The sequence below is a fragment of the Oryctolagus cuniculus genome, chromosome 3, assembly GCF_964237555.1.
Source record: "Oryctolagus cuniculus chromosome 3, mOryCun1.1, whole genome shotgun sequence".
NCBI lineage: Eukaryota > Metazoa > Chordata > Mammalia > Lagomorpha > Leporidae > Oryctolagus > Oryctolagus cuniculus.
The window spans coordinates 79,120,419-79,146,768 of NC_091434.1; the positions used below are offsets into that span (position 1 = coordinate 79,120,419).

General features: G+C 36.7%; 1 protein-coding gene across 5 annotated transcripts in view; it reads left to right on the top strand.

Moving 5' to 3' along the window:
• Positions 1 to 26,350, top strand: part of KCNH7 (potassium voltage-gated channel subfamily H member 7) — a 511,727-nt gene that overhangs the window by 328,771 nt on the left and 156,606 nt on the right. For all 5 annotated transcript variants that reach the window (XM_051848592.2, XM_051848593.2, XM_051848594.2 and 2 more), the window contains exons 3-4: positions 319 to 474; positions 25,448 to 25,876. In XM_051848592.2, coding sequence (XP_051704552.1) covers positions 319 to 474; positions 25,448 to 25,876 — 585 coding nt within the window. The remainder of the gene's footprint in view (positions 1 to 318; positions 475 to 25,447; positions 25,877 to 26,350) is intronic.

Below are 26,350 nucleotides of genomic sequence, written 5' to 3' on the forward strand. Positions count from 1 at the left end.
GTGTTTTCTTGAATGCTAAGTAATACATTTTTTTCCATATGAACTATTATGGAAACAGTTGTGAAAGCAAGTGGGATTTGATATCTTGGTTTTCCACAAGGTAATGACTGAATTTTCTTTGTATTATTTCTGACAACAATGCATATTTTAAGTAAATAAATACTCCATAAAATACCAATTAAATGTCATATTATTTTTATTAAATTTCAGTGATTATTTAACATAGAAAATTCTGTAGGGGTATGTTCTATTTTAATATTACTGCTGGTCAAAATGAAGGCTTATTTTTGACCTAACACTCACTTTTCATCTCCTTAGGGTCTACTTTCATTTGTAACACTCACATAATTCCAGTGAAGAACCAAGAGGGTGTGGCTATGATGTTCATCATTAATTTCGAATACGTGACAGATGAGGAAAATGCCGCCTCCCCAGAGAGGGTAAACCCCATATTACCAGTCAAAACTGTAAACCGTAAGTAAAAGGCAACATGAACACAATGCTCTTCTCATTCTGCTACTGTAATAATGTTAGTACATTTTATATCTATTCAGTTTTCCAAGATGTATTTGTATTTGACGCAAAATGATTTTATATAAGAATCTCAAAGCTTATGTCACCTTTTGTTGCCTTACAGAATTTATCAGCTGCTTTGGAATCCATTTGACTGGGAGATGCCATAGTTTATTCAACCAGTCCTCTTCTGCTGGACATTTAGGTTGTTTCCAAATTTGGCCATTACAATAATGCCAAAAGGAATTGTACAAATATTTTCACATATGTATACATATATCCCTGCACAAAATAGTCCTATAAGTGAGATTTATGGGTAAAAGAGTAAATGCATATGCTAAATTTCTCTTGATAAGCTTTGATCTGTTTTATACTACCCCAAAACCTGGCAAATTGAGTGAATCAGTCTTCTTTATGTCTGTCATGGTAATTGAGTTCAGTTTATACTACCCTTCTTATGAGTAAGGTTCATATAGTTACGTACTATGGGCCTTTCTTTTTCTGTCAACTGTCCATTTCCTCTGCACAATTTCTACTTTTTTCGTTTTATTGTCCATTTGTATAATATATTGTAGATAGTTTCTCTAGAAAATAATTTATCTTTTATGTTTTTGTAACTTTTGTTTTATAAAAGGTTTTTTGTAAATCCAGCTACATTTATCAATCTTTCCCTATGATACTTCTGAATCTCTAAGTCATAATTACACAAGTTTTCACCATTGCAATGTAAATAAAATGCTCCTCCTCCCCAGAACTTGTATTTTTTCATTTTTTAGAAACTTTGATCCACTTTAAGTTTATTTTGGTGTATATTACAAGTATACATTTAATTTATCTTTTTTATCAACAACTCTCTAGCTGTTTTAAAATCATTTATTTAAAACTATATATATTCATTAATAATTTAACATGTCATTTCAATCACTTTCTAAGCTTTGTTATGTGCCAAAGTCTATTTCTGGATTTTCTAGTCTGTTCTGATGCTTGAGCCACCCTTCAGAATCACGTCCTTTATACATACAATTAATATTGGTAAAGCTCCATTACTTTTGATACTAATTTTCAAGAAGTTATTTCCTGAAACCTTTCCCATATGAATGTTAGAACAATTTGTCTACATCCAGAAAAAAATCCTTTCAGAATTTTTATTGGATTGACATTTGTTTTATAATTTAATTTACAATGAATTGATAACTGACTTATGTTGAGTCATTCTATCCATGAATTTAATATGCATTTTCATTTTTCAGTCCAATTTTTGTTTTTTAATGAGTATTTTAAAAAATTCCCCTCTTGCCTCTATTTAATATTTTTATTATTGCTGCTATTTTATTACATATTCTGATTATTTTCCGTATATATGAAGGCTAATGATTTTTTCTGATTACAGTAATTTGATATCCTCCTATCTTAAGTGATTTGTCCTAGCATGCAGTCACTTACATATTGACTCAGGAGACTTTCAAGTACTATATTATAAAATAAACATCATTTTACATTTCCTTTCCAATTCTTATATATTTACCACTCCCATCTAAATGTACTGGTTACTATCTTCAGCATATCATTAAAGGAGACAAATGCTGAACACCATGACTTACCTATGGTTTTGACATGAATGCCACCAGTGTTCCTCATTGATTCATATAATGACATATTGGTTGAGTTGCCTGTGCCTTATAATTTTAAAGAAGTTTTCAGTGACTCACATGTATTACGAAAAGAGTGCTGAAATTTGTAAAATGTCTAGTCATCATCTAGGAGAGTAAGGGTGTTATTCTTTTCATTACATTTATGGCAAGATTTTAAATGGAGTTACCAAAAGAGAACCATTCTTGCATCTCTGGAAGAAGCCATATTTGGATATGACATGTTTTATTTTGTAGTATTGTTGGATTTTCTTACTTAACAATAATTTAGAGTTTGTATCTATATTCATTGGGGATATTGATCTGTAATTTTTGTGGAATTTTCTCAAGTATTAGAATCAATGTTATAATTCCTTCAAAAATATCCTGGAGTTTCTCCTGTGTTTTTCTATGCTGTGAAACAATTTGAAGAGTTTGAAGAATATCTATAATTGAGATACAAACCAAAACATATTTGTTCTTTAGAAAGCAAGCTGCTAATTATTCAGAAACTTTAAATGGAGAAAATGAAAGAAATGAGTAATTTAAAGACAGAAACAACTGGAAAGAGAGGAAATCTTAAAAATATAAGATCTTATATAAAAATATAAAATCTTAAAAATAAAAAGTCTTAACAATGGTTAGGTATAATTTTCCTTTGAAGTCAAGTAGTTCTGGTATTTATTTATGACATTCTTTTAGAATGTTCTTTTAGAACATTTCTTTTAGAAAAACCTTTTGTTTTTCTCTATAGAGATTGGTCTACCCAAATCATCAGTCTTAAATCACTTCCATTTACTCTGTATTGTTTCCCTAAAAATTATTTATTGCATGTAGATTTTGGAAATTTATATTAATAGAATTTTCTATGCAGTGTTTGTATTTTTGAACTTTAAGTATTTTAATTTTTTTTTTGTTTTGAGAGGCAGAAGGTGGGGGAGAGAGAGAGAGAGAGAAGGAGAGAGAGAAAGAGAAGGAGAGAGCGAGAAAGGGAAACTAGCTCCTAGTTCCCATCCATTGGTTCACTCCCCATATATCCACAAGGAGCAGGTTGAGCTAGAACCAGGAGGTGTAATGCAATCCAGGTCTTGCACATGGTTGGCAAAACCCCAACTACTTGTGCCATCACTCCCGGATGCCAAGGGGTACATTAGCAGGAAGCTAGAATCAGAAGCTAAGATCAAACCCTGGCACTTCAAAGTGGGATACAGGCATCCTAACTGCTAGGCTAAATGTCTATTCTGAAGGCTTTTATATTTTTAAGATTTCCTCTCTTTCTAGTTATTTCTGTCTTTAAATTACTCATTTCTTTTATTTTCTCCATTTAAAGTTTCTGAATAATTAGCAGTTTGCTTTCCAAAGAACAAATTTGTATTGATTTGTTAATTTTATTAGTTTTCAAACTTACCAATTTTGTGTTTATCTTTATTAATTCAGTTTTATCTGTTGCATTTGTCACCACTATTAAATTTTTCAATTTTTTGATATATGACTTTGAAGCTCTATTTTTTCCTTTGAGCACTGTGTAAACTATAATCTATAGATTCAGATATGTAATATTTTCATTATTTTTTTCTGAAAAAAATTTTCAGCTTTTGTTCTCTTAGTTCTAACTCAAGAGTTGTTTGTTATAGAGAGTTTTAAATTTGCTAGTTGGGAAACTATTTTAAACATACAATTTTGTTAATCATTTTTTGTTTTATTGTTTTTCACTCAGAAAATGCTGTTTTTATTTCTCCTTTTGTAGCTTCCTAAGGTTTATCTTGTAGTTTATTATCTGATTGATTTTCATGAATGATTTGTGAAAAGAAGATTGTATTAGAGAATATCATAGTGTAAACATTGATATTTAATCTGAAAAATTCTACCTTATTATTACAATGTCTTTTATATCCTTACTTATTTTATACCCTCCAGATATATGTTGGATTTTCAAAAATGTATTAAAGTCTTCTATTATTAGGGTATTTCTATTTCTCCTTGTATGTTCTATAATTTCTGTTTGTGAAGATGGCTATTATTATGTTTATTTCACAAATGTTTACATACCATAGATATTCATAGAAATAAGTTTATATTAATTTAAATGGAAATTTAGTATTATAAGGTATCATATTTTTATTTAATAGCTTCCATGTAAATTCTACCTTTAAATCAAGACACTTGAGTCTTTTGTCCATTTTATTGCCATATTTTTAAAACATCTTTTAGTCTTTGTCTTAGTTGTATCTTTTTTATACAGCATGTAGTTAGATTTTTCTTTGTTGCTTATGCAAGCATAATATCTCTCTTTCAACTGCAATAGGTATTTATATTTATTGATAAAATTGATTATTTTCTTTCTGCTAATTTGATTTATGTTTAAAGCACTCTTTCCTTTTAAAAATTTAGAAATATATTTATTTTATTTACTTGAAAATGAGACAGACAGAGAGATAGAAATCTGCTGATACATTCCCCAAATGCCCTACAATAGCTGGCCAGGTTGGAACCAAGAGCTGAAATCTTAATCTCATTCTCCCACATGGGTGGCAGAACCCAACTACTTGACCCATTATGTGCTGTCTCCCAGCAAGGAGCTGGGATTAGGAACAGAGCTATGACTGGAACTTAGCCACTACTATAGGGGACACAAATATCCCATGGAGTTTTATGTCCATCTACACAAAATGCCCATCCCAAATACACTCTCTTAAAGTATTTTATTATGTTATGCTTTAGTTTTCTTTTTACTGTATGTTCTGTTTCTTGTTGTGTTCTGCTTTTGCTTTCCTTTTGGTATTTTGACTGTTATTGTTTTCTAATGATTATCTTCATAAAAATTCATCTTTTACTTTCATGGAATAACATGTTTGATTCATACAGTTTGTAGACTTTTATATTAATTTCTAAGAAAAATTTTAAGATTTGTTTATATTGCTTCTCAGCCTTTTGGCTAAGATCAAGTGTGGATTTGTTTATTTATTTGAAAGGGAGAGGTATAAGAAAAAGATGGAGAGACAAGAGAAAGAGATGGAGGGAGAGAGATCTTCCATCCACTGGTTCACTTCCCAAATGGCTACAATGGCCAGGGCTGGGCCAGGCCAAATTCAGGAGCCTGGAACTCCATCCATGTTTCCCGTACCAGTGGTAGGAACACGTGAACTTGGGCCATCTTCTATTGCTTTCTGAATTGCATTAGCTGGGAGCTGGATTAGAAGTGGAGCATCTATGACTGCTTAATCCTTCCCCACTTTCCTCAAACAGTATATTTTGATTTCTTACTTTGAGAAAGTTTAAAATAAGCTCAAAAGTCTTTTCTTCCCCTTCCCATAAATCTATTTTACTTAATAATATTATCTTTCTTTGTACTTATCTTTGTGTTCCTAAGTATTTCTATTTATTGTCATTCACTTTGTGAATTTAAATTATATCATTTGTTTTCCATCAAGTACAAACAAGATACTCAGTGAAATATTGCCTTTTTTCCTTCTCTCATTTGGTTTGGTCATGGTTTTTCTAACTTGTTAAATAATTGAGTCATATATACTTTTCAGGTTTTTTTTTTTTTTTTTGGTCTTAAATTTCTAGTAAAATACTCCTAACATTTGATGCTTACGTGAAGTCTTTTTGCCAAAGGCTCCTCAAACACTGCTTCTTAATTAAAGATTAATCTATTTAGGAAAGGTTCATGAGTAAGATATTTTCAGAGTTCTTTCATGTTCAACACTGGTTTTCTATGGCCCTGACACATGGGGACAGCCTGGGCGGATATAATGGATTCGGTCCACATTTCACTGCCTTGTTTCATTCTCTGCTGCCTCAGTTCTTTTCAGATGAGGATTCTGATGCCAGCCTCCTTGATACTCCTACGTAACTGATTTTGGTCTCTGGATTCTTGTGTACTTTTTCAGCTCGTGTCTGTCTTGTCTCTCCAGAAAATGGTGCTGTGATCACTCATGTCACAGACTTTCTTACTCAGTGTGTGGCTTTTTTGAGAGTGAACTCTCTTTGACGTATGTTCTTGTGTACTTTTCCATTTTAATTTAGTTTCTGCTTAACTCTACTATCATGTGCTCTCCTGAGTCAATTCTGCTGGTCATGAGTATTTACTTCCCCATCCACGTGTGGATAGTTTTGTAAAGTCTTCATTACTCTACAGAAATGGTTTGTGGGTACTTTTATCCCCTGTCCCTTATTGATCTCTATCATTTATAGAAGGATCATGATAAAACTGGAATTTATGCATTTGTCATTATCTATGAGGAGCTGAAATCCTTACTGCTAAATTTTAATATTTGAGAAAAGAAACAGATATATTAAATATAAATTTGGATAACAATAACAAGTTTGTTAGCCAAAGCTTATGTTGCAAACCTAAGCACAATACAAAGCGAAATAAATATCAGCTGATAATTTTTCATATTATTGATTAGATAATTAGATATGTCTCAGAAACAGTATTCTATTAAATAAATATTTGGACAAATGCATTAAAGTAATATGATTTAATATCCTATATTATATTTAATATTCTAAATGTTTTACAATGAATAGTATCAAAATCATCAATTTAATCTCCCGGATGATTTAAAACAAAATTGAATACTATAAAAAATATTCTGATTGGCCAGTGCCACAGCTCACTAGGCTAATTCTCCTCCTGCAGTGCCAGCACCCCTGTTCTAGTCCCGGTTGGGCCACTGGATTCCATCCCTGAAGTTCCTCTTCCAGTCCAGCTCTCTGCTGTGGCCCAAAATGTCCTAAGTGCTTGGACCCTGCACCCACATGGGAGATCAGGAGAAAGCACCTGGCTCCTGGCTTCGGATCAGCACAGCGCGCCAGCCCTAGTGGCCATTTTGGGGGGATGAACCAATGGAAGGAAGACCTTTCTCTCTGTCTCTCTCTCTCACTGTCTAACTCTGCCTGTCAAAAAAAAAAAAAAAATCAGATTCAAAAGTATTGTTGCTTTTGTTGATGACTGTTGTGGTTTTGTTATTTTTTCCTTTGACAAATGCAGTCATTGAATGATTGCTAGGAGTACACTTTAGTTAATGTCAGCCTCTATTTCTATTATGAACTTCAATAAGATAATTTCACAGGGGTCATGCCTAGTTAGTTTCCTCGAGGTTTCTCAAACTTTCCCATGGCGTAGTTGTCTTGCCTGGTCCAGCAGATTGGCTGGAAGTGAAACAGAGAAAAATCTACCAGCAGAATGGTAGAGTATGGAGTTTTTTTTTCTTTTTTTCTTTCTTTCTTTCTTTCTTTCTTTCTTTCTTTCTTTCTTTCTTTCTTTTTTTTTTTTTTTTTTTTTTTTTTTTTGACAGAATGGACAGTGAGAGAGAGAGAGACAGAGAGAAAGGTCTTCCTTTGCTGTTGGTTCACCCTCCAATGGCTGCTGTGGCTGGCGTGCTGCATCAGGCACACCACGCTGATTCGAAGCCAGGAGCCAGGTGCTTCTCCTGATCTCCCATGACGGTGCAGGGCCCAAGGACTTGGGCCATCCTCCACTGCACTCCCGGGCCACAGCAGAGAGCTGGACTGGAAGAGGGGCAACTAGGACAGAATCTGGCACCCCGACCATGACTAGAACCTGGTGTGCTGGCACCACAAGCGGAGGATTAGCCTAGTGAGCCTACATTAAAACATAGTGTGTTCATATGAAACTAAAATGCCAGCAGAGAAGAGAAACTTTGTTTTCCTGAGTGTAAGATATTCTTAAGCTGCCAGGATACACAATGTATGTAATTTAGCAAAAGTAAATTATAGAAACAAGCTTGTTAATTTGTTATCTACACAAATTCAGTAAACATTCTGATCCTTATTTTGTGAACATGAGTGATTTCCCTGAGCAGCCACTGTCAATCATTCAGGAAATTATTGGAAAGAGTGCAAATAGGCACAGCAAATTGCTTCCTGAACATGACAGAGGTCCATTGCTTACACTCAGAATATTGGTTTTGATGACACTCTTCTATCATTGTATGTCTGGATTTCCCGTTACCTACTGCCAGTTTTTGAAGAACTGGTCTTAAGTCAAACAGAAAAATTAAAGAGAGCCAATTTTTACTTGGTAGCTTTTGATACTATCCAATTTTTCTTCATATTATTTCTCATCTTTGGCAAACTCTACTGATGCCTTTTTCTTAAAGTATAGTGATACTGCCAGTTTAAAACAATGATATTGTTTGGCTATTACTAACATGACTTTTACAGAGAGATAGGTAAAAGAAACAAAGTGAGAAAGCTCAAATTTTGATATATTTCTTTGTGCAGACACATCGTGACCTTCAACATAGTACTATCATTATTTCAAAACGCAGTCCAAGCTTAAGCTTTTGTATCACTTAAAGTGATCTGAAATGGAAGTGTGGTTAAATAGAAGTATATGGTGGTCTACATAAAAGCAAGAGAGCTTCTTTGTTTATTTTTGTTTTTCCTAAAGATTTATTTATATTATTTGAGAGAGAGAGAGAGAGATCTTCCATCTGCTCATTCACTCCCCAAAGGGCTGTAATGGCCGGGGATGGGCCAGGTCAAAGCCAGGAGCCTAGAACTCCATCTGGGTCTTCCAAGTGGGTGCAGGGGTCCAAGCACTTGGGTCATCTGCTGCTGCTTTTCTCAGGTGCATTAAGAAGGAGCTGGATTGGAAGTGGATCATCACATACAGGAACTGTACCCATATGGGATGCCGGCACTGCATGGCTTTTTCAGCTATGCTATAACAGCAGCTCCAAAAGCAAGTTTTTGATTAACACTTTTCCTTTAATCAATGTTTAATCTCTTATCTAACCAGTGAGTACTTATGTAAGTCCCCCCCCTGCACTGTGTGTGAGTGTGTGTGTGTATGAATGTATGTAATCCAACAGTGGTAACATTTAAATGGAAGTAAGGGGGAAATGGATATTATTGAGAAGATGTGAGTCTCTGGAAATTTATCAGTGATTACAAAATAAAGCTAAAAAGAAGTAAAGTGACAACCAAAGAGGCACAGATTTTTTAATGTGGAGTATTGAATTGAGAAGATTAAGGAAATGACAAAGAGCTAAATACACAGTAGGAAAAATAACTCACAAAATATTACTATTAAAAATCAAGCTGAATAAATTCTTATTAAAAATATCTAGTTACACAGGGCCAGCGTTGTGTCTCATGGGGTAGAGCTGCCACTTGCAACACCCACATCCTATATGGACACCAGTTGAGTCCAGGCTGCTTCACTTCCAGTTCAGCTCCCTGCTAATGCACCTGGGAAAGCAGCAGAAGTTGGCCCAAGTGTTTGGGCTCATGCACCCATGTGGGAGACCTGAAAGAAGCTCCCGGATCCTGGCTCCTGGCTCCCAACTCCAGATTAGCCCAACTCCTGCCGATGTGGCCATCCGGGGAGTGAACAAGCAGATGGAAGATCTCTCTCTCTCTTTCCCTCTCTCTGCCTGTAACTCTACCTTTCAAATAAATAAATAAATCTTTTTTTTTTTTTAGTTTCAGGATAAGGAACAAGTTAGTTAAGTGAGCATTTTTCTCTAAACAAACTAAATTTTTCACAAACTTATTATTTGCAGAAGATATAAGACTAAGCCATACAGAAGACTTATGTTCCCTGGAATGAAGTAAATCTAGAAGAAAGTGTAATTTTGATAATTGTGTCAAACTGATAAATACTGCACAATTGAGTCAATTAATTGCTGCATAATAAATATAAATAACAGCCAGGGGCTTTTAGCCTAGCAATTTGACACCCGTGTCCCACATCAGAGTGTTCAGGTCCCAGCTCTAACTCCTGATTCCAGCTTCCTGCTTATGTAGACTCCAGGTGGAAGTAATAATGGGTCAAATAATTGGGTTCCTGCCACCCATGTGGGAGACCTGGATTGAGTTCCCAGCTCCTGGCTTTGGCTTGACCCAGTCCTCGTTGTCACAGCACAGATAGTGAGCCAGTGAATGGGAGGAATGGGAGTTTCTCTCTCTCTCTCTCTCTCTCTCTCTCTCTCTCTCTCTCTCTCTCCCCTCTGTGTGTCTCCTTTAAATAAATGAACAAATTAAATATATAAATATAAAAATCAGATAAGATATAAAATTAAACATCATTTTCCACCAGTTGCTTATGTAAAAATTCCAAAGTCTATAAAATAGACATGATACAGAGTAGAAGAGAAAATTGTACTTTTGCTACCAAATATAAGGAGTTTATCCAAAGAAACCAATAGCAATGGAAAAAACACCCTCTCTATATTTCTGCTGCAACATGTCATACTATGAAACATTTTCAAAATGAGAAAGATAATTAAATTAAGCTTTTTGTTTATACTATTAGAATGTCTAAGTTAATTGCCCTCAAGTATGAATGGTTTTAAATTTCTACAATTTAAAATATTTTTAGGCTTCATATTAATTTTTTAATTTGAATCTCATGCATTTCAATTAATTGTTTTAGTGTTTATTTAGTTTTGTACACCTGAAAGTAGGAACCATAAAAGAGAGAGAATTACCATCTGCTGGTTCACTCTCCAAATACATGCACCAGTCAGAGCTGGGCCAGGCCAAAGTCTAGAGCCCCAGACTCCATCTGGGTCTTCCACTGAGTAACAGAGACCCAAGCACTTGAGATTTATGATGTGCTCCCCCTCAGGTGTGTTAGAAAGCTGGCCCGAAGTGGAGGAGCTTGGAATCAAACCAGCACTCTGTAAGGCACTGTAGGCATCAGAAGCAGAGCTTAACCCACTACATTTCATTTTGTTACTGAACTGTGTTTGATTTTCACAGTTCTTCTATTATGTAGCATGAGTCTACTATCACATTCTGGTTCACATAAACACACATTTTAATTTGCTAAAATTTTCTTGAGTATATTAAGGGAGCTTAAACAAAAATCTTGAGTTAACAATTTACATCTAGAGGTGGCGCTGTGACATAGTGGGTAAAGCCGCCTGCAGTGCCTGCATCCCATATGGGTGTCGGTTTGAGTCTCAGCTGCTCCACTTCCAATCCAGCTCTCTGCTATGGCCTGGAAAAGCAGTGGGAGATGGCTCAAGCCATTGGGCCCCTGCACCTGTATGAGAAACCCTGAAGAAGCTCCTGGCTGCTGGCTTTGGATTGGTGCAGTTTTGCCCTTGTGGCCATCTGGGGAATAAACTATTGGATGGAAGACCTCTCTCTCTCACTCGCTCTCTCTCTCTCTCTCTCTCTCTCTCTCTGCTTCTGCTCTCTGTAACTCTGTCTTTCAAATAAATAAATAAATCTTAAAAATGTTTACATCTAAATTAAAAATGAATATATTCTATTTTTATTTTTGCTTTAAAGACAAATAACTTGAGCCATCACAAAGGTGGTCTTAAAGCTATTTCCCCAAGTATATTTTAGCTAATACTATTTTCACTCCTCTTATCAATTTGAAATACTTTTTGTTGAAATTTAAGTCTACTCAATTTACTGTTGCCATCACTATCAAAGCCATGAAGTACATATTTACATTTCACTGGAATTTAGACATTTCCTAGCAGAAAACAGGCTCAGGTTAATTTTTCTGTATTCTCAGAAAGTTATTAAATAATTTTACTGCGATGTCAAAAGTGTTCATTAGATATCTTTTTTGTTTGTTTTCAAATCCTTCATTCCTTACTCCTAGAAAGTGTTCAAGAATGCACCAAGCATTTCATAAGTGACCTCTGAATGATTTCTTTGTTCCCCCCTCCCCACTGACAACCTCACCTCCTAAGCCCTATTCGGGGTGGATGGGTGGGAAGAGTAAGGGTGGGAGGGAGTTTTGGGTGGTTGTCCATTAGCAAAAATTCCTTTACCAGTGCACCCTCAACAAGTACAAGCCATCTCCTGGTGACAAATTCCAACCAGAGTTTAAATCTCCACTTGGCCCTCCTCCATTCCTTCAACATCTGTCTTTGCCAATGGCCTCCTCTCGCCAATGTCTTCTGCTTGCTCCTTCTTCTGTTGCTCATTCTCAAGCTGCTAAGAATAAATAGCCCACATTTCAACAGACACATTTTGTTTATGTCACATCACATTTCTTAAAGTTTTAATTAGTTGAATTTGTTGCCAACATTTTAAAAATTGACAATTACCACACATAAACTACAAGGATATCTAGCTTATTCTGAAAAAATAAATATCTAGCTACACATCCCACATGTTTGCAATGCACTACAACAGAATATTGGCCACCACCACCCCCTTAAGAAAGGTCTGCATATTCTAATTTTCTGCATTCCTCCCTCCCTTCCTTCCTTCCTCTTCATTTTTTGTATGTGATTTTCTTCACCTAAGCAATTTGTCTCTTCTTACGACATTTGGATTTTTCACATGTGCTTATCTGTTTCCCGTGTTTCCTTCATTCTTTAGACCATTATTACTGAGTTCTCTGTGTTGTGCTCTCTACATTACCCTCTATGTTGACTGTGCCTTATTCAGTTAGACTCCCTTCTCTTTTTTCTTTTAAATCCCATATCACACACTCCTTCTCATCATCCAGTCTCTGGAACTGCCATTTCCTTGTTCCTTTTACTCTCAAACACATGAGCTGTTTTTAGCATTTCCCTCTTCTTAGTCTTCTCAATTCATCTTGTGTAGGCAAACTCATTTGTTATCTATTCTCACAAAGCAGTGTCTCCAGCCCATACATTTCTTTATTTTTTTTTTATTACTTAGAACCTCATATATCCAACTGCAGACTGGATATTTCTGGAAGATTTAGCTTTTCCAGCTAAAGCTTATCTTCCTATCTCCAGCTACCATCCATGCCATCTCACCAAATTCTCTTCCATCTCACATGTTGTGAAGGGTGTCATCATCAAGCCACTCAAACCAGAAACCTTGGCACTGTGCTAAACTGCTCCTTCTCTCTAATCTTCTTTGGCCAACTAAAAGGTGGTCAAAGTACATCAAGAATAATTCTTATCCCTGCTATAATGCCTGCTTTAATTGTCCTGCCTAGACTCTCAACACTTAATTTTCTGAGATGATATAATCATCTCATGAATGTGTCTCCTGATTTCAACTTTTTTTCCTTAGGATTGTGTGTCATGCCTCAGATTACAGAACTCCACTGCTTATATCCTTTAAAATCATTCTCTGTTGTCTAAAATGTAATACACCAAAGCTCTGTGAGAGCACAACTGGAGGGGACTCCAAAATACTCTTAGATAATTCCCAGTATCATTTTTGGCTTTTAAATTTTTGATTAAATATACTTGTACATTCTTAAGGGATATATATATATATATATAAATATGTTATATATATATATGTTATGTATGTATGTATGTATCTATCTATCTATATACACACACATATATATGATCATGGATTAATCAATCTAGGACACTAGATTTCCCATTTCCCAATCTTTTCTTTATGTTTGAGGCTTTCCAGCTACTGCCTTCCAGTTCTTCCCACATTTTTCTGGATAACAGTTACCCATGTGCTGTGGAACACCAGGACTTGCTACTACTGACTGCTTGGTACCCATTATCCAATCTCCCTCTATCGTCTTTCCCCCTCCCTTCTTAGCTACTTTTTAAAATTTCCACATGTAAGAAAAATGCGTTGTCTTTTAACTCCGTTTTTCCATGAGCTTTTTGAAACTCCCTGGTACAAAAGACCATGACATTTCTTTAGCCTCGTCTCCTATCACATCCTCTATTTCAGAAGAGGTTCCTTGAAAACCACTATGGTTTTGTGCTGCCTTAGTAATAATACTCCTTTGAGATTACAGTACATCACTTCTGTCTGTGTGCCACACTGGTCATATCACTAGCCAGATTTTCCAAGTCAATAGCTCTCTAAGAGTGAGGATCATCAGTATGGCCTTACAACATGTTTAAAATGCAAGTTTGTGGGTACCACACAGAGTAACTGAGAAACAGAGAAATTCAGCAATCTGTGTTTTAATAAATGCTTTACATTATTCTGATGCCCATGAAAACCATAGTCTAAACTAATATTTAGATAAAACCATAACAATGAATTTTAAATGCAACTAAATGCAAAAATGTTAAATTCAAATTTTTTATAATATGATTTTTAATTTTTTTTAGAAAACTTGTATTTTATAAACATAAATTTCAAAGGTACAACTTTGGGATTATAGCGCCCCCCCCACCCCATAACCACCCTCCCACCCGCAAACCATCCCATCTCCTACTCCCTCTCCTAGGGATCACATAAATAAGACCAGTGTCTGCAAATAATAATTGGTAGAATTAAAAAAGAAGAGAATGACCCCACTTGGGAAGTGGGATACACAGCAGACTCATAGAATGGCAAATGACCTAAACAGCATTCTGGCCTCAGAATCAGCCCTTAAGGCATTTGGAACTGGCTAAAAAGTCCATGAGAGTATTTCAGGCATGGAAAGCCAAGACACTGTGGGAAAAATGACCTAAATGAAAGATCTCTGTGAGTGAGATCCCAGTGGAAAGAACGGACCATCAAAGAAAGAGGTACCTTTCTCTGAAGGGAGGATAGAACTCCCACTTTGATTATGGCTTTGTCTAAATAAGGTCAGAGTTTGTGAACTCAAGAGGCTTCCATAGCCTTGGCAGCTCATGACAAGAGCCTCAGGTCATAAATAAGAATGTCATTTGTTAAATCAACCTCAGGAGTCACTGTGCACTTACTCCTCATGTAGGATCTCTGTCCTTAATGGGTTGTATTATGAGAATTAATGGTAAAAATACTTTATACTTTGTGCGTCTGTGTGGGTGCAAACTGTTGAAATCTTTACTTAGTATACTAAGTTTTCTGTATATAAAGATAATTAAAACTAGTCAAAGTGATCAGTTTAAGTTCAAAATTGATCATAAATATAAGATTAAGTGAGAAAGGGATCGAATTTTTATATTTTGTTGTAACAGAATTTTCAAAAATTATTATTGGAATTCTATTCAGTTATAATTGAAAAGTTTATGTTATCTTTGAAAAGATTTCGACTACACTCTCCAAATCAAAGACAGTTTTACTTTTAAGCTTATGTAAATAAAAATTTGAGTTATTATAAAAGCTTTGTCTAAAACTACAGCTACACATACAAAATACAGTTGATAATTTAAAGACAATTATCTAGTTAATTTAAGAAACTAAGAATGTATTTATATGCTTTGAACTCACTCTGGATAATTAATTCATAAAATACACATTTGCTTCAATAACTACATTATTCCCTCAAATTTGTGGCTCAGTTTTCAGGCCTCAAGCTAAGGAACAAAAAAATTCTCTGTATAGCCAGTACATAAGAGAGATTTTAATATTTCAACTATTCTCCACTGGAGTGAAAATCTTTAATTCAACAATGAAGAGCTGCAGTAGTAACGAAGAGTTTCCCACTCAGCAAACATTACATAGAAACAATCTATTATTCAGATGAATTTAATTAAAGGGTTTACGATGGAAGTAATGTTTACTATTATCATGCATTTGAAAGTTTCTTCATTTTAAAAGATTAAATTTTATGCACAACAAGGCATCATGTCAGGGTAGCAGAAAGATATCTGGGAAGAGTTCAGTTGTAATGTAATTTTATATCAGAATTCCCCTCCTGGGATTTGAACAAAGTATATATTTCTAAGATCAAGAAAATCGCCATTAGCTGAAAAAGTGTGCTTTATTCATTCTTAACAATGGATGTTAGTGATTCTCAAATAGGCATACCTATACCCGGCACCCCCCTTGCTTATCATTTGAGGATTTTGTTACCTAGCAACACTCATATTGGGAACAGGTCCTATTCATAAAGCATTGGATAACTGTTGTCAATCCCATTTCTGTTTGAAACAGCCCATCAGGAGAGTTTCTGTCAATCTAATGACTTATGATCATCCTGAATCAACCTAGGTTAAGTTGCTAACATTGCTGCAGGACTTGAAAGGGCCCTTTAACTTGACATTTGAAAACAGAAGAAATCTATGAGAAACAAAATAACAGTATGGATTAATCAAGCATTTATTAGGCAGTTATTTTAAATACATAGATGCATAAATTACACACACAATACTGGTATGTTCACTTTAATTTCCAATTCTTCCTCACTGAAGGATTTTATCCTTGAGTGGGTGAAAGCAGTCTGCCACACTATCCTGTGTTCCGCCTTCCCCCTTATCCAAATCTGTGTTTTCTGCTTCTTTGCTCTCATGATGACCCAGCCAGGATGGAAGCTGTGACTCTCAGCCAGCAGCAGCTGTTAAGAACCAGTCTAGGGAAGTTCTCTGTTGCTGCTGCCGCTCTGATTGTTCTTATGCCTTGCTTAAGCAATAACTTTTCCCTGACCTCTGCCTTCCGCCTTAGGACTCACATTACTTCAGGATTCCAACTGGGGCCCACACTCACTGCCTTATTGCAACATCTTGCTTTTTCTCTGGTGTCTGTTGCCCTAGGAGATGTCACAGGATTCTTAGTCTTTCAAGACATTACTGATCTACTGATCGCATGCGCTCCTTTAAGAGGCTCTGTATTTAGCCTCAGGTTTACTAGGTCAGTGGGCTTCCTCATGATCTTTCATTATCACTAACTGCATGACAACAAAGGCTATGCTGGCCCATTTATCACCCAGCAAGCAGTGTAGCCACTTGGTTAATATGACATTCACACTGAATGGTACTTTTCCCCAATCTGTCTGCTGACTAGAGCCTTCTTAGACAATGTTCTGAGTTGTTCCAGCAGCCCATACTTGGTATCATACAACTGCCTACATACTGAAGTGTAGAAAAGCTTATTTTCTTAGAGGTGCCTCTACAGACATTTTATTTCTAAGAAGAAAAGACAGATATGCCAATCATTGTCTCTGTTTCTCCTACTGAATTTGCTTTTTTGCTCTTCCTGACTAGGGATTAAAGTCATGCTTCTCGAAACATCTAGAATTATCTAGCTGGAGAAAATTCTCACATTTTATTTTTAATAGAGAGAAAGAGAGGGAGAATGAAGAGAGAGAGAGAACATGCTAGAAAGTGAGCAGAGATGGAGATAAACACAGACCATCCATCTACTGGTTCACTTCCTAAAGGCCTGAAGCTGACAGCTATGTCCTCAACCTAGGTCTCCCACAGGGCAGTGGAGATCCCAACTATGTGAGCCATCACTGCTGCTTCCCAAGGTCTGCAAGGGGAAGAAATTGAACTCAGGCACCGGAATTGGAAATCAAACCCAGACACTACGACATGAGGGCATCTTAACTGGCATCCTACCTGCTAAGTCAAATGCCTTCCCCTACCATTGGCTTTAAGCCTACCAATTTAAATGTCCAATTTGTAAGTACCCTGACTTTAGAAAAGTACAGTGATGCTAATTCACACATTCCTACATGTTGTGTGATATCTGACAAGCAGTCTTTTTTTTTTTTTTTTTTTTTTTTTGACAGGCAGAGTGGACAGTGAGAGAGAGAGACAGAGAGAAAGGTCTTCCTTTGCTGTTGGTTCACCCTCCAATGGCCACCACGGCCGGCGCACCGCGCTGATCTGAAGGCAGGAGCCAGGTGCTTCTCCTGGTCTCCCATGGGGTGCAGGGCCCAAGCACTTGGGCCATCCTCCACTGCACTCCCTGGCCACAGCAGAGAGCTGGCCTGGAAGAGGGCCAACCGGGACAGAATCCGGCGCCCCGACCGGGACTAGAACCCGGTGTGCCGGTGCCGCAAGGCGGAGGATTAGCCTAGTGAGCCGCGGCACCGGCCACAAGCAGTCTTAATGCAGATCATAGATATTGATTTTTTAAATTTTTGTAATTTACTTGAAAGGCAGGCACAAACACACAGAGAGAGAAAGAGAAAGGGGGGGCTCTTACATTTATTCCTCACATGCCTGAAATATCTCGATCTGGGCCAGGTTGAAGCCAGGATCCTAGAACTTAATCCTGGTTCCCACATGTGTGGCAAGGACCCGGATTCTTGAGTTATCATCTACTTCCTCCCAGAGTGTGCATTTACTGGAAGTGGGAATAAGAACTGGAGCCAACATTGAAACCAAGGCACTCTGATAAGGAATTGAGGCAATTCAAGTGACATCTTAACTGCTATGCTAAATGCCCACCCTTCAGGTCATAATTTTTACAAAACAAACAATGACTGTCACTATATCTTGGTACTGGGCACTGTGGCACTCAACCCAGATACCTACAAGCTGTGGGAGATACTGAATACTGAGGTTCCACTGCTCTGCCTCTCTCTGGAATTATAGTTAAAGGCAGGAAACTGTGTTACTCCAGGTTGTGGCCTCTCCTATGTGGTGGCTATAGTCAGAGACTGGCTGATGGAGGAACACAAAGGTCAGACATACTTGCTTCTATTGGGCATAACTCCAGAGCTCCCAGGAGGACTGACTGAAACTTCTGTCACACTGAATTGCAGGTTAACTTCCTCTTCCTAATCCTGTCTTCCTTATAGATATATCTCCTGAGAGTACTTCACATTAAAGTTTTGCAGTCTGTTTTCAAGGATCCATTAAAGATACCCTTCGTCCACCTCTAATCCTTTGTAAGGGGAAGGATCTCAGCTTTTGGCCTTTACAACATCTCTTATTTATCTATCCCCCCCACACACTCTCACACAGACACACAGACACACACACACACACACGCACACACACTATAAGCACACTCCCTCCTTACCTCACTGTAGTCTCTAGTTTGCATTACTGTTTGAATGTAATTGTCCATAATTCAACTACACAGATCCAAGCAAGAATAAGATGCTTATAATTTATGTTTGAAATGGTTGTGGTAGTAAATTACTCAACAAAGTTCTAAAAGTGTGTAGAAATAATGAGAAATTGAAACAAGAACATGATCGGGAATTTACAGTTGTATTGTGAGGAAATTTGCTTAAAATAGATGGAAAATGCTTGTTTTTTCACAAGAAATATATTGTTGCTAATGCTACCAAATATATTCTTAAATTGGAAGAATTGTTAGAAGTAAAAAAATGGTATAAATTTCTATCAAACTCCAGTAAAGGAGAACCAGTTCCCAAAGGAAAGAAGAGGCTATAGAAGAGAGAGAGATAAAAAGAGAGAGAGAGAGAAAGGTCAGACTGGTTTAGTCTTCTCAAATCGGAAGAGTGTAGTAAAGCCCTTTTTGGAAGCCCTATTACTGTAGGAGTGGAAAATATAATTGTAATCAGTATATTTTATGAGAAAATGACTAGCACAAGCATGTAAGTGAAGAAATTAAAACCTGGAGAAAATATTAAGAATCAGTTAATCCAAAGGGGCTATCTCAGGAGGTCAATGGGAAAGAGTGCTGGTTGGGGGAGGGAAGTTTGTTATTCACCTTTGCACTCATAAGCAAATTGTGTGTATGTATTTGTGTACCTTTAGAGGAGAGAGCCAGGATTTTCATCAGATTCTCATGAGGATAATTATGATGCAAGTAAACACTACACCTTCAGTAAAACTGAAATTAAATCAAGAAAGTTGCTATTTTACTTATTCTGACTATATAATTTCCTATTTGACACCAGTCAATTTTCTAAATCTTTGCTAATATAAATGGGAGGGATAATTCTAGGCTCTTCAAAGACAAAGACTAGGGGAATATGTACGTGTCTTCTTGGTTGGGAAGTAAAAACTTCTTCATTAAATATGGCACAGTATATATGAAGATACAAGCTTAGGAATTTATATTCAGCAACTTCAAAAATGTGATATGCCTTAAGACATTCTAGTAGTAGTTATAAGTTCACATATGTTAGCAACGACATACCTTCCTGGATGAACAGACCAAAATTAGGTTGTTTAATAGCACTTGTAATTCTCTGGTAATGTGTGAATGTGGATGAAAAAAATCTCATTCTGTTTTTTTTTTATTTCAGTATTGTTAAGCTTTTTAGTACATAACAGGCTAAATAGTATTTGTTTTAATTATTCAAGCTAGAGAGCTAATATATTAAAATTCAAAGACTTACTGCAAAAAGATGCTTTCCAGTGTGGAGACCTGTAACAGGATTACACTCATCTATGTTCTATATTTCATGCTCCAAAGTGCTAACACTGAGAAAAATTCTCAATGTGTATTCTTTCCGGATGAACTATAGTTAGATAACTAAATCTGTAATGCAATATAACATGGTTAAATTAACCTAGTGATGCAGAAAAAACCATCTGTACCACCTTGGATATGACTAACCTATAGGAACAAACTAAATGCTGTATGTGGTCATTAATCTAAGAAAGCCATTGAACTGTTTTCAAGGGAGAAGGATTGTGTTTGCTGATGAAGAATGAATAAAAGCAACCATTGGCCTTCAATAAATTGTAATAAGCTTGCAAAATTGATTTGTAAACTGCTTTATAACTCGATTTCATGTGCATTAAGAACTAATCAAACGACTTCGAAGCAGTTCACAGATTTTCAACTTGGCAATTTATTTGAGCATGTAGAAATACAGAAGAGGGCTTGCAGAACAGTTACTACGATGCACTGTTACTTAATCCTATTTGTACAAATTGGTTCTTCTCATCTTCATTCATTAATCCAGAGTTTAATGCTGAATGCACTTGGGGTTGGTCAATATATTGTATTTTCAGAGAAATAAATTCATTTTTAAAAAGATTTATCTATTTTAATTTGAAAGTTAGGGTTGCAGAAACTGAAGAATATTCACATACACACCCCACCCCAATACTTGCTGAGTGATTGTCCATCCATTGGTCCACTCTCCAGATTGTCACAACAACCCTAGCTGGTCCTGGCCAAAGCCAGGAGCTTCTTCTGGGTCTCCCACATGGACAGCATGGGCCCAAGCACTTGGGCCATCTTCGCCTGTTTTTCCCAGGCCATTAACAAGGAGATGGATCAGAAGTGGAACAGACAAGATTTTAACCAGTACCTCTGTCAGATGCCAGCAGCACAGGTGTGGCTTAACCCTCTTTGCTATAATGCCAGATCTAAGAAATAAATTCTATTTCAGTTAACTACTGGACCACAAAATGAATGGTTAAAACAAAAAAAAATTAGCCTGCTTGATTCTAAAATTTTCTGTAATAGATATTTTATATAAACCTCACTAGATGATGAGGGGTTTGATACTTTTTTGTAGATATTAGAATCACAACAGTTGTAAAAGATTGAATCAGCAATAAAGATTGTATCAAATATAGAGAGCATGGCATAAAGTTCACCAATTCTGTGAACTATTGAATTCCACTTAATCAATAATTTTTGTAAGATATGAGTCAGTACAAGTCCAGGAGGTTAAGCTTCTCTAATTATCACATGCAGAGTAATAGTCTCATTTTTTCCACAATCAGAATTGAGTCTATTATGAGTTCAGTTTAGAATTTGTTCACAGAAACTCATTTACCAAGTTTAGGCATTCTATCAGGGCTCTGAGTTAGTGGTGAGAAAAACAGATAGCCTGCCCTTCCGAGCTCTAGAGTCAAATGAGGAAGAGAAATGTCAATTGGAAAATCAACATGTATATAATTATGAACTGTGGTGACAACTATGAGAGGGCTGCTAGCCAAGTTCTAGAGGAAGAAAATCTTTCCTGAGGAAATAACTATGGAGCTAAAACCTAAAGGATGAGCTTGGGAGGGGAAAAAAAAGTGGTAAAATCAAAAGAAACTCTGAATCTGAAAGAGCCCAGACCTTCAGAGAAACTGAAAAGTCTCTTAGGCTAAATTCTAGAGAGGAAGGGAAAGCGAAGAAGCTTCAGGAGGAGATTGTTTCATCTTTGTTCCCAAAACATAAAGTTATGGGGAACCAGGGTGGTGGAGGAGTGATTAAACAATAGCCTACATGATCAGAGATGAATTCTATTGAAATATTTAAATTATTATCACTTAAGGACAGACATTAATGGTGCAAATGTGAAAAGTGATTAACGTGTTATTACCTTAATAGATTTAGCAGAAGTAAGAGTAGTGGAAATTGGAGATTGGGGCCAGCGCTGTGGCGCAGTGGGTTAACGCCCTGGCCTGAAGAGCCAGCATCCCATATGGGCGCTGGTTCAAGACCCGGCTACTCTACTTCCAATCCAGCTCTCTGCTATGGCCTGGGAAAGCAGTAGAAGATAGCTCAAGTTCTTGGGCCCCTGCACCTGTGTAGGAGACCTGGAAGAAGCTCCTGGCTCCTGGTTTTGGATTGGTGCAGCTCTGGCCCTTGCAGCCATCTGGGGAGTGAACCATCAGTGGATGACCTTTCTCTCTGCGTCTCCTCTCTCTGTGTATCTCTGACTTTCAAATAAATAAATAAATCTTTTCTAAAAAAGTGGTGGAGATGAGAAGTGGAAACTTAAAACAAATATAGGAAGTGAAATGAACACAATTAGAAGACTGATATTGATCAGATATGGGGGATGAGTGTGAAAGAAAGTAGGTAACCTTCATGGGACAGGCGTTTGGCACACAAGAAGATCTTCATCCAATGTCAGAGTGCCTGGATTCCAGGCTTGGATCTACTCCTAATTCTAGCTTCCTGCTAATGTGTACCCTTGGAAACAACAGGTGATGGCTCAAGTGGCTGGATCTCTGCCACCCACTTAGGAGATCCTGGTTGCAATCCCTGGCCCTGGCTGTTGTGGTTATTTAGAGTATGACTAGCAGACTAGCAGAAGGAAGATATTCTCTCTCTCTCGCTCTCGTTCTCTCTCTCTCTCTAATAAATGAATGAAATGAAATAATATGCCCCTCAAGTGCCATTCACATATGACTGCATGGATGCTATTCACTGAGAAAAATGTCTGGGCTTGGAGGGATGGGACATGAGATTTAAGGTTGCCTTTAGACCTTCTAAGTAGAGATATTAACAGAGCGATTAGAAATATAGATTTGGAACTTAGGAAACAATGAGGTTGGAGGAGTAAGTTATCAGTTACGATACTGAAGGGGGAATGAAAGCATGTGAAAAGAAGATCATCCACTGGAAGAATATTCTCTAAATGGAAGAAAGTTCATTAGTTTTGAAAATGTTCTTGGCCAGTGCCACGGCCCACTTGGCTAATCCTCCGCCTGTGGCACTGGCACCCGGGGTTCTAGTCCCGGTTGGGGTGCCGGTTCTGTCCTGGTTGCTCCTCTTCCAGTCCAGCTCTCTGCTGTGGCCTGGGAGGGCAGTGGAGGATGGCCCAAGTGTTTTTGGACCCTGCACCCTCATGGGAGACCAGGAGGAAGCACCTGGCTCTTTGGATCGGTGCAGCACCGGTGTGGTGGTCATTTGGGGGGTGAACCAATGGAAGGAAGACCTTTCTCTCTGTCTCTCTCTCTCACTGTCTAACTCTGCCTGTAAAAAAAAAAAAAAAGGAAAATGTTCTTTGTTCTTTCATGTTTTAGTACTATCTTAAATGTATCAAGGAAAAGTTCAACGTATCTTAAAGATAATGGTGCCCATGAACATTAAAGACTTTAAGAAGATAGAAAGTATAAAAGCCTGAAGACACAGCTGATTATCTAGAAGTGCAATTTTTAATAATAAAGTCATGAGATGATATGGACCTAGACTACTATACTGGCAATAGAAATCATAAACTATCTCTTCTTATAAATAATACTCAGAGAAGCTTTGGAGTACAGATTCTTGTTTTGATAATTCCCTAATTTCATTTACTTTGAGTAGTAGAAATTCTACTTACTGCATTATTTTTTAAACGTATAAAAGAATGTATGTCTGTACCAGCAACAGAGATATATGAAGAATACAATATTCTTACCTACTTCCAAATGTATCCATTGAGCTAAACAATTTTTAAAGTTTGATATGTGTTAACCTACATCTTTCTCTGAACAAAGATAAGCTTCTGTTGTTTTTTTTTTTAAGGAAAATAATATCATGCATATGTAGAATCAAAATTTCCATTTAACTTACTGATATGGTTGCATTTAACTTAGTGATTTAACTTAATAACCTTTTAGTCAAAACATATGGACATTCTAACATTTTAAAGAATGCCATTAGATTCCAAAGTATAAAAATGCTTTAATTTATTCAATCACTCTCTAATAGATATTCATACTATTTTTATGCTTTTGCAGTACCTTATGCATGGCTTGCTGTGCCAAATGAAAAGTTTCTATTATTGATTTTAATAAATACTGCCAGATGACTTCCCAAAGATGTCACAATGTGCAATCCCACCAGTAAGGTGTCAGAAAGCCCGTCAGTATTCTTTGCCAGTACTAGATGTCATACTTTTTTTTCTATTTACTGCTAAATTAAGGAATGGAAAAATTATATCCCCTTGTTTAAATTTGCATTTAAATTATCAGTGATTTTGTTTGCTAATATTTGTGTTTTGATGTTTATACTTACTACCTACTATTTTAATTTTAATATCTAATTTTGATGTTTATATTTAATCCTGTAACTCACCCACTTTGAGATTTGCATAGAACAAATTTTGGAATTAAAAAACAACAAAAATAAATTCTTCTCTTTGCAATACATATCTGTTTAAAACTAAAAAAATTTCAATAATATCAGATGAAATGAGGAATCTGCCATATGTAGTAGAATCAATTTCTCCCACTCAAAGTCTACTCACAATATTATACCAGGCAAACCTTCTGGGTATGTGAGGCCAGCTCCTTAACCTCACCTTCGTTCCTTCCTTATACTACCAGTATATTAACACCCCAAACACTCACACGTACACACACATACATCCACATACAATATAGTTTTCCCTGCATTTACTCTCTGACATAAGATACCCCAATCTTCTTTGGTATATAAGTTGGGTTCGTTTTTTAAATTTCCAAGAAAAATGGATGCATGTGAATATGTATTTTTAGTTTGCTAAAACCAAAGTCTTCTTTCATCTGAAGAATACTTTCATGTATCAAAAGCATATTAAAGGGCCAGCGCCGCAGCTCACTAGGCTAATCCTCCGCCTTGCGGTGCCGGCACACCGGGTTCTAGTCCCGGTCGGGACGCTGGATTCTGTCCCGGTTGCCCGTCTTCCAGGCCAGCTCTCTGCTGTGGCCAGGGAGTGCAGTGCAGGATGGCCCAAGTGCTTGGGCCCTGCACCCCATGGGAGACCAGGATAAGTACCTGGCTCCTGGCTTTGGATCAGCGCGGTGCTGATCTGGCAAAAGGAAGAACCAACGGCAAAGGAAGACCTTTCTCTCTGTCTCTCTCTCTCACTGTCCACTCTGCCTGTCAAAAAATAAAAAATAAAAAGCATATCAAAGCATATTTCTTATTTTGTTATTTTCTTACTAGTTATCATTTAATTGATGCTGATCTCACAGAAGATTTTCTCTCATTCTAATTGTAACTATCTCAATTAAGTATTTATTAATAATTCTTTTACATGGTGTTTAAACATGAGTCAATCATGTTTCTGTTAAGGGACATATCCTTTGTCTTATAATAATGTTCATTTCTCTTTCTGTTTGTAGGGAAACTTTTTGGGTTCAAGTTTCCTGGTCTGAGAGTTCTCACCTACAGAAAGCAGTCCTTGCCCCAAGAAGACCCTGATGTGGTAGTAATCGATTCATCTAAACACAGTGATGATTCAGTTGCCATGAAGCACTTTAAGTCTCCGACAAAAGAAAGCTGCAGCCCTTCTGAAGCAGATGATACAAAAGCCTTGATACAGCCTAGCAAATGTTCCCCATTGGTGAATATATCTGGACCTCTTGACCATTCTTCTCCCAAGAGGCAATGGGACAGACTCTATCCTGACATGCTGCAGTCAAGTTCCCGCCTGACTCATTCCAGATCTAAAGAAAGCATTTGTAGTATACGGAGGGCATCTTCCGTACACGACATAGAAGGGTTCAGTGTCCACCCTAAGAACATTTTTAGAGACAGGCATGCCAGTGAAGGTATGTTTGTATTTTTAATATGGAAGCATATGAATGAATAATGAAAAACTGTTTTCACATTATTTCAAAGTTCAACATTAATCTTTATTTTTGGGAGGAATAAATGTGATTAAAATATTAAAAAATGTGAATTTTTACATTTAGAGTTTTTACTGGTTCCTCCTTGAAACCTATTGAGTGACTTCCTTTCTACTGGCTTCTTGTTTCTGAACTAGGATGATTGCCATTATCTGCCTACCTCATAGAGAGCTGATTAATTAATACTTAATATAAGAGTTGCTTAGGTAATGAACAGGATCACCTCCAACATAATTTATTTTACTACATTTACCCATGGTCACACACTCACATCCCCAACAGAATGAGTGCTATTTCATCACAGGACTATTTTATTGGCCAACTCTTTTCCAAGGAAGAGATGAATAAAATGTGATGTAGGGAATGATCAGAATGTAAAAACTGACAGGAGAAGAG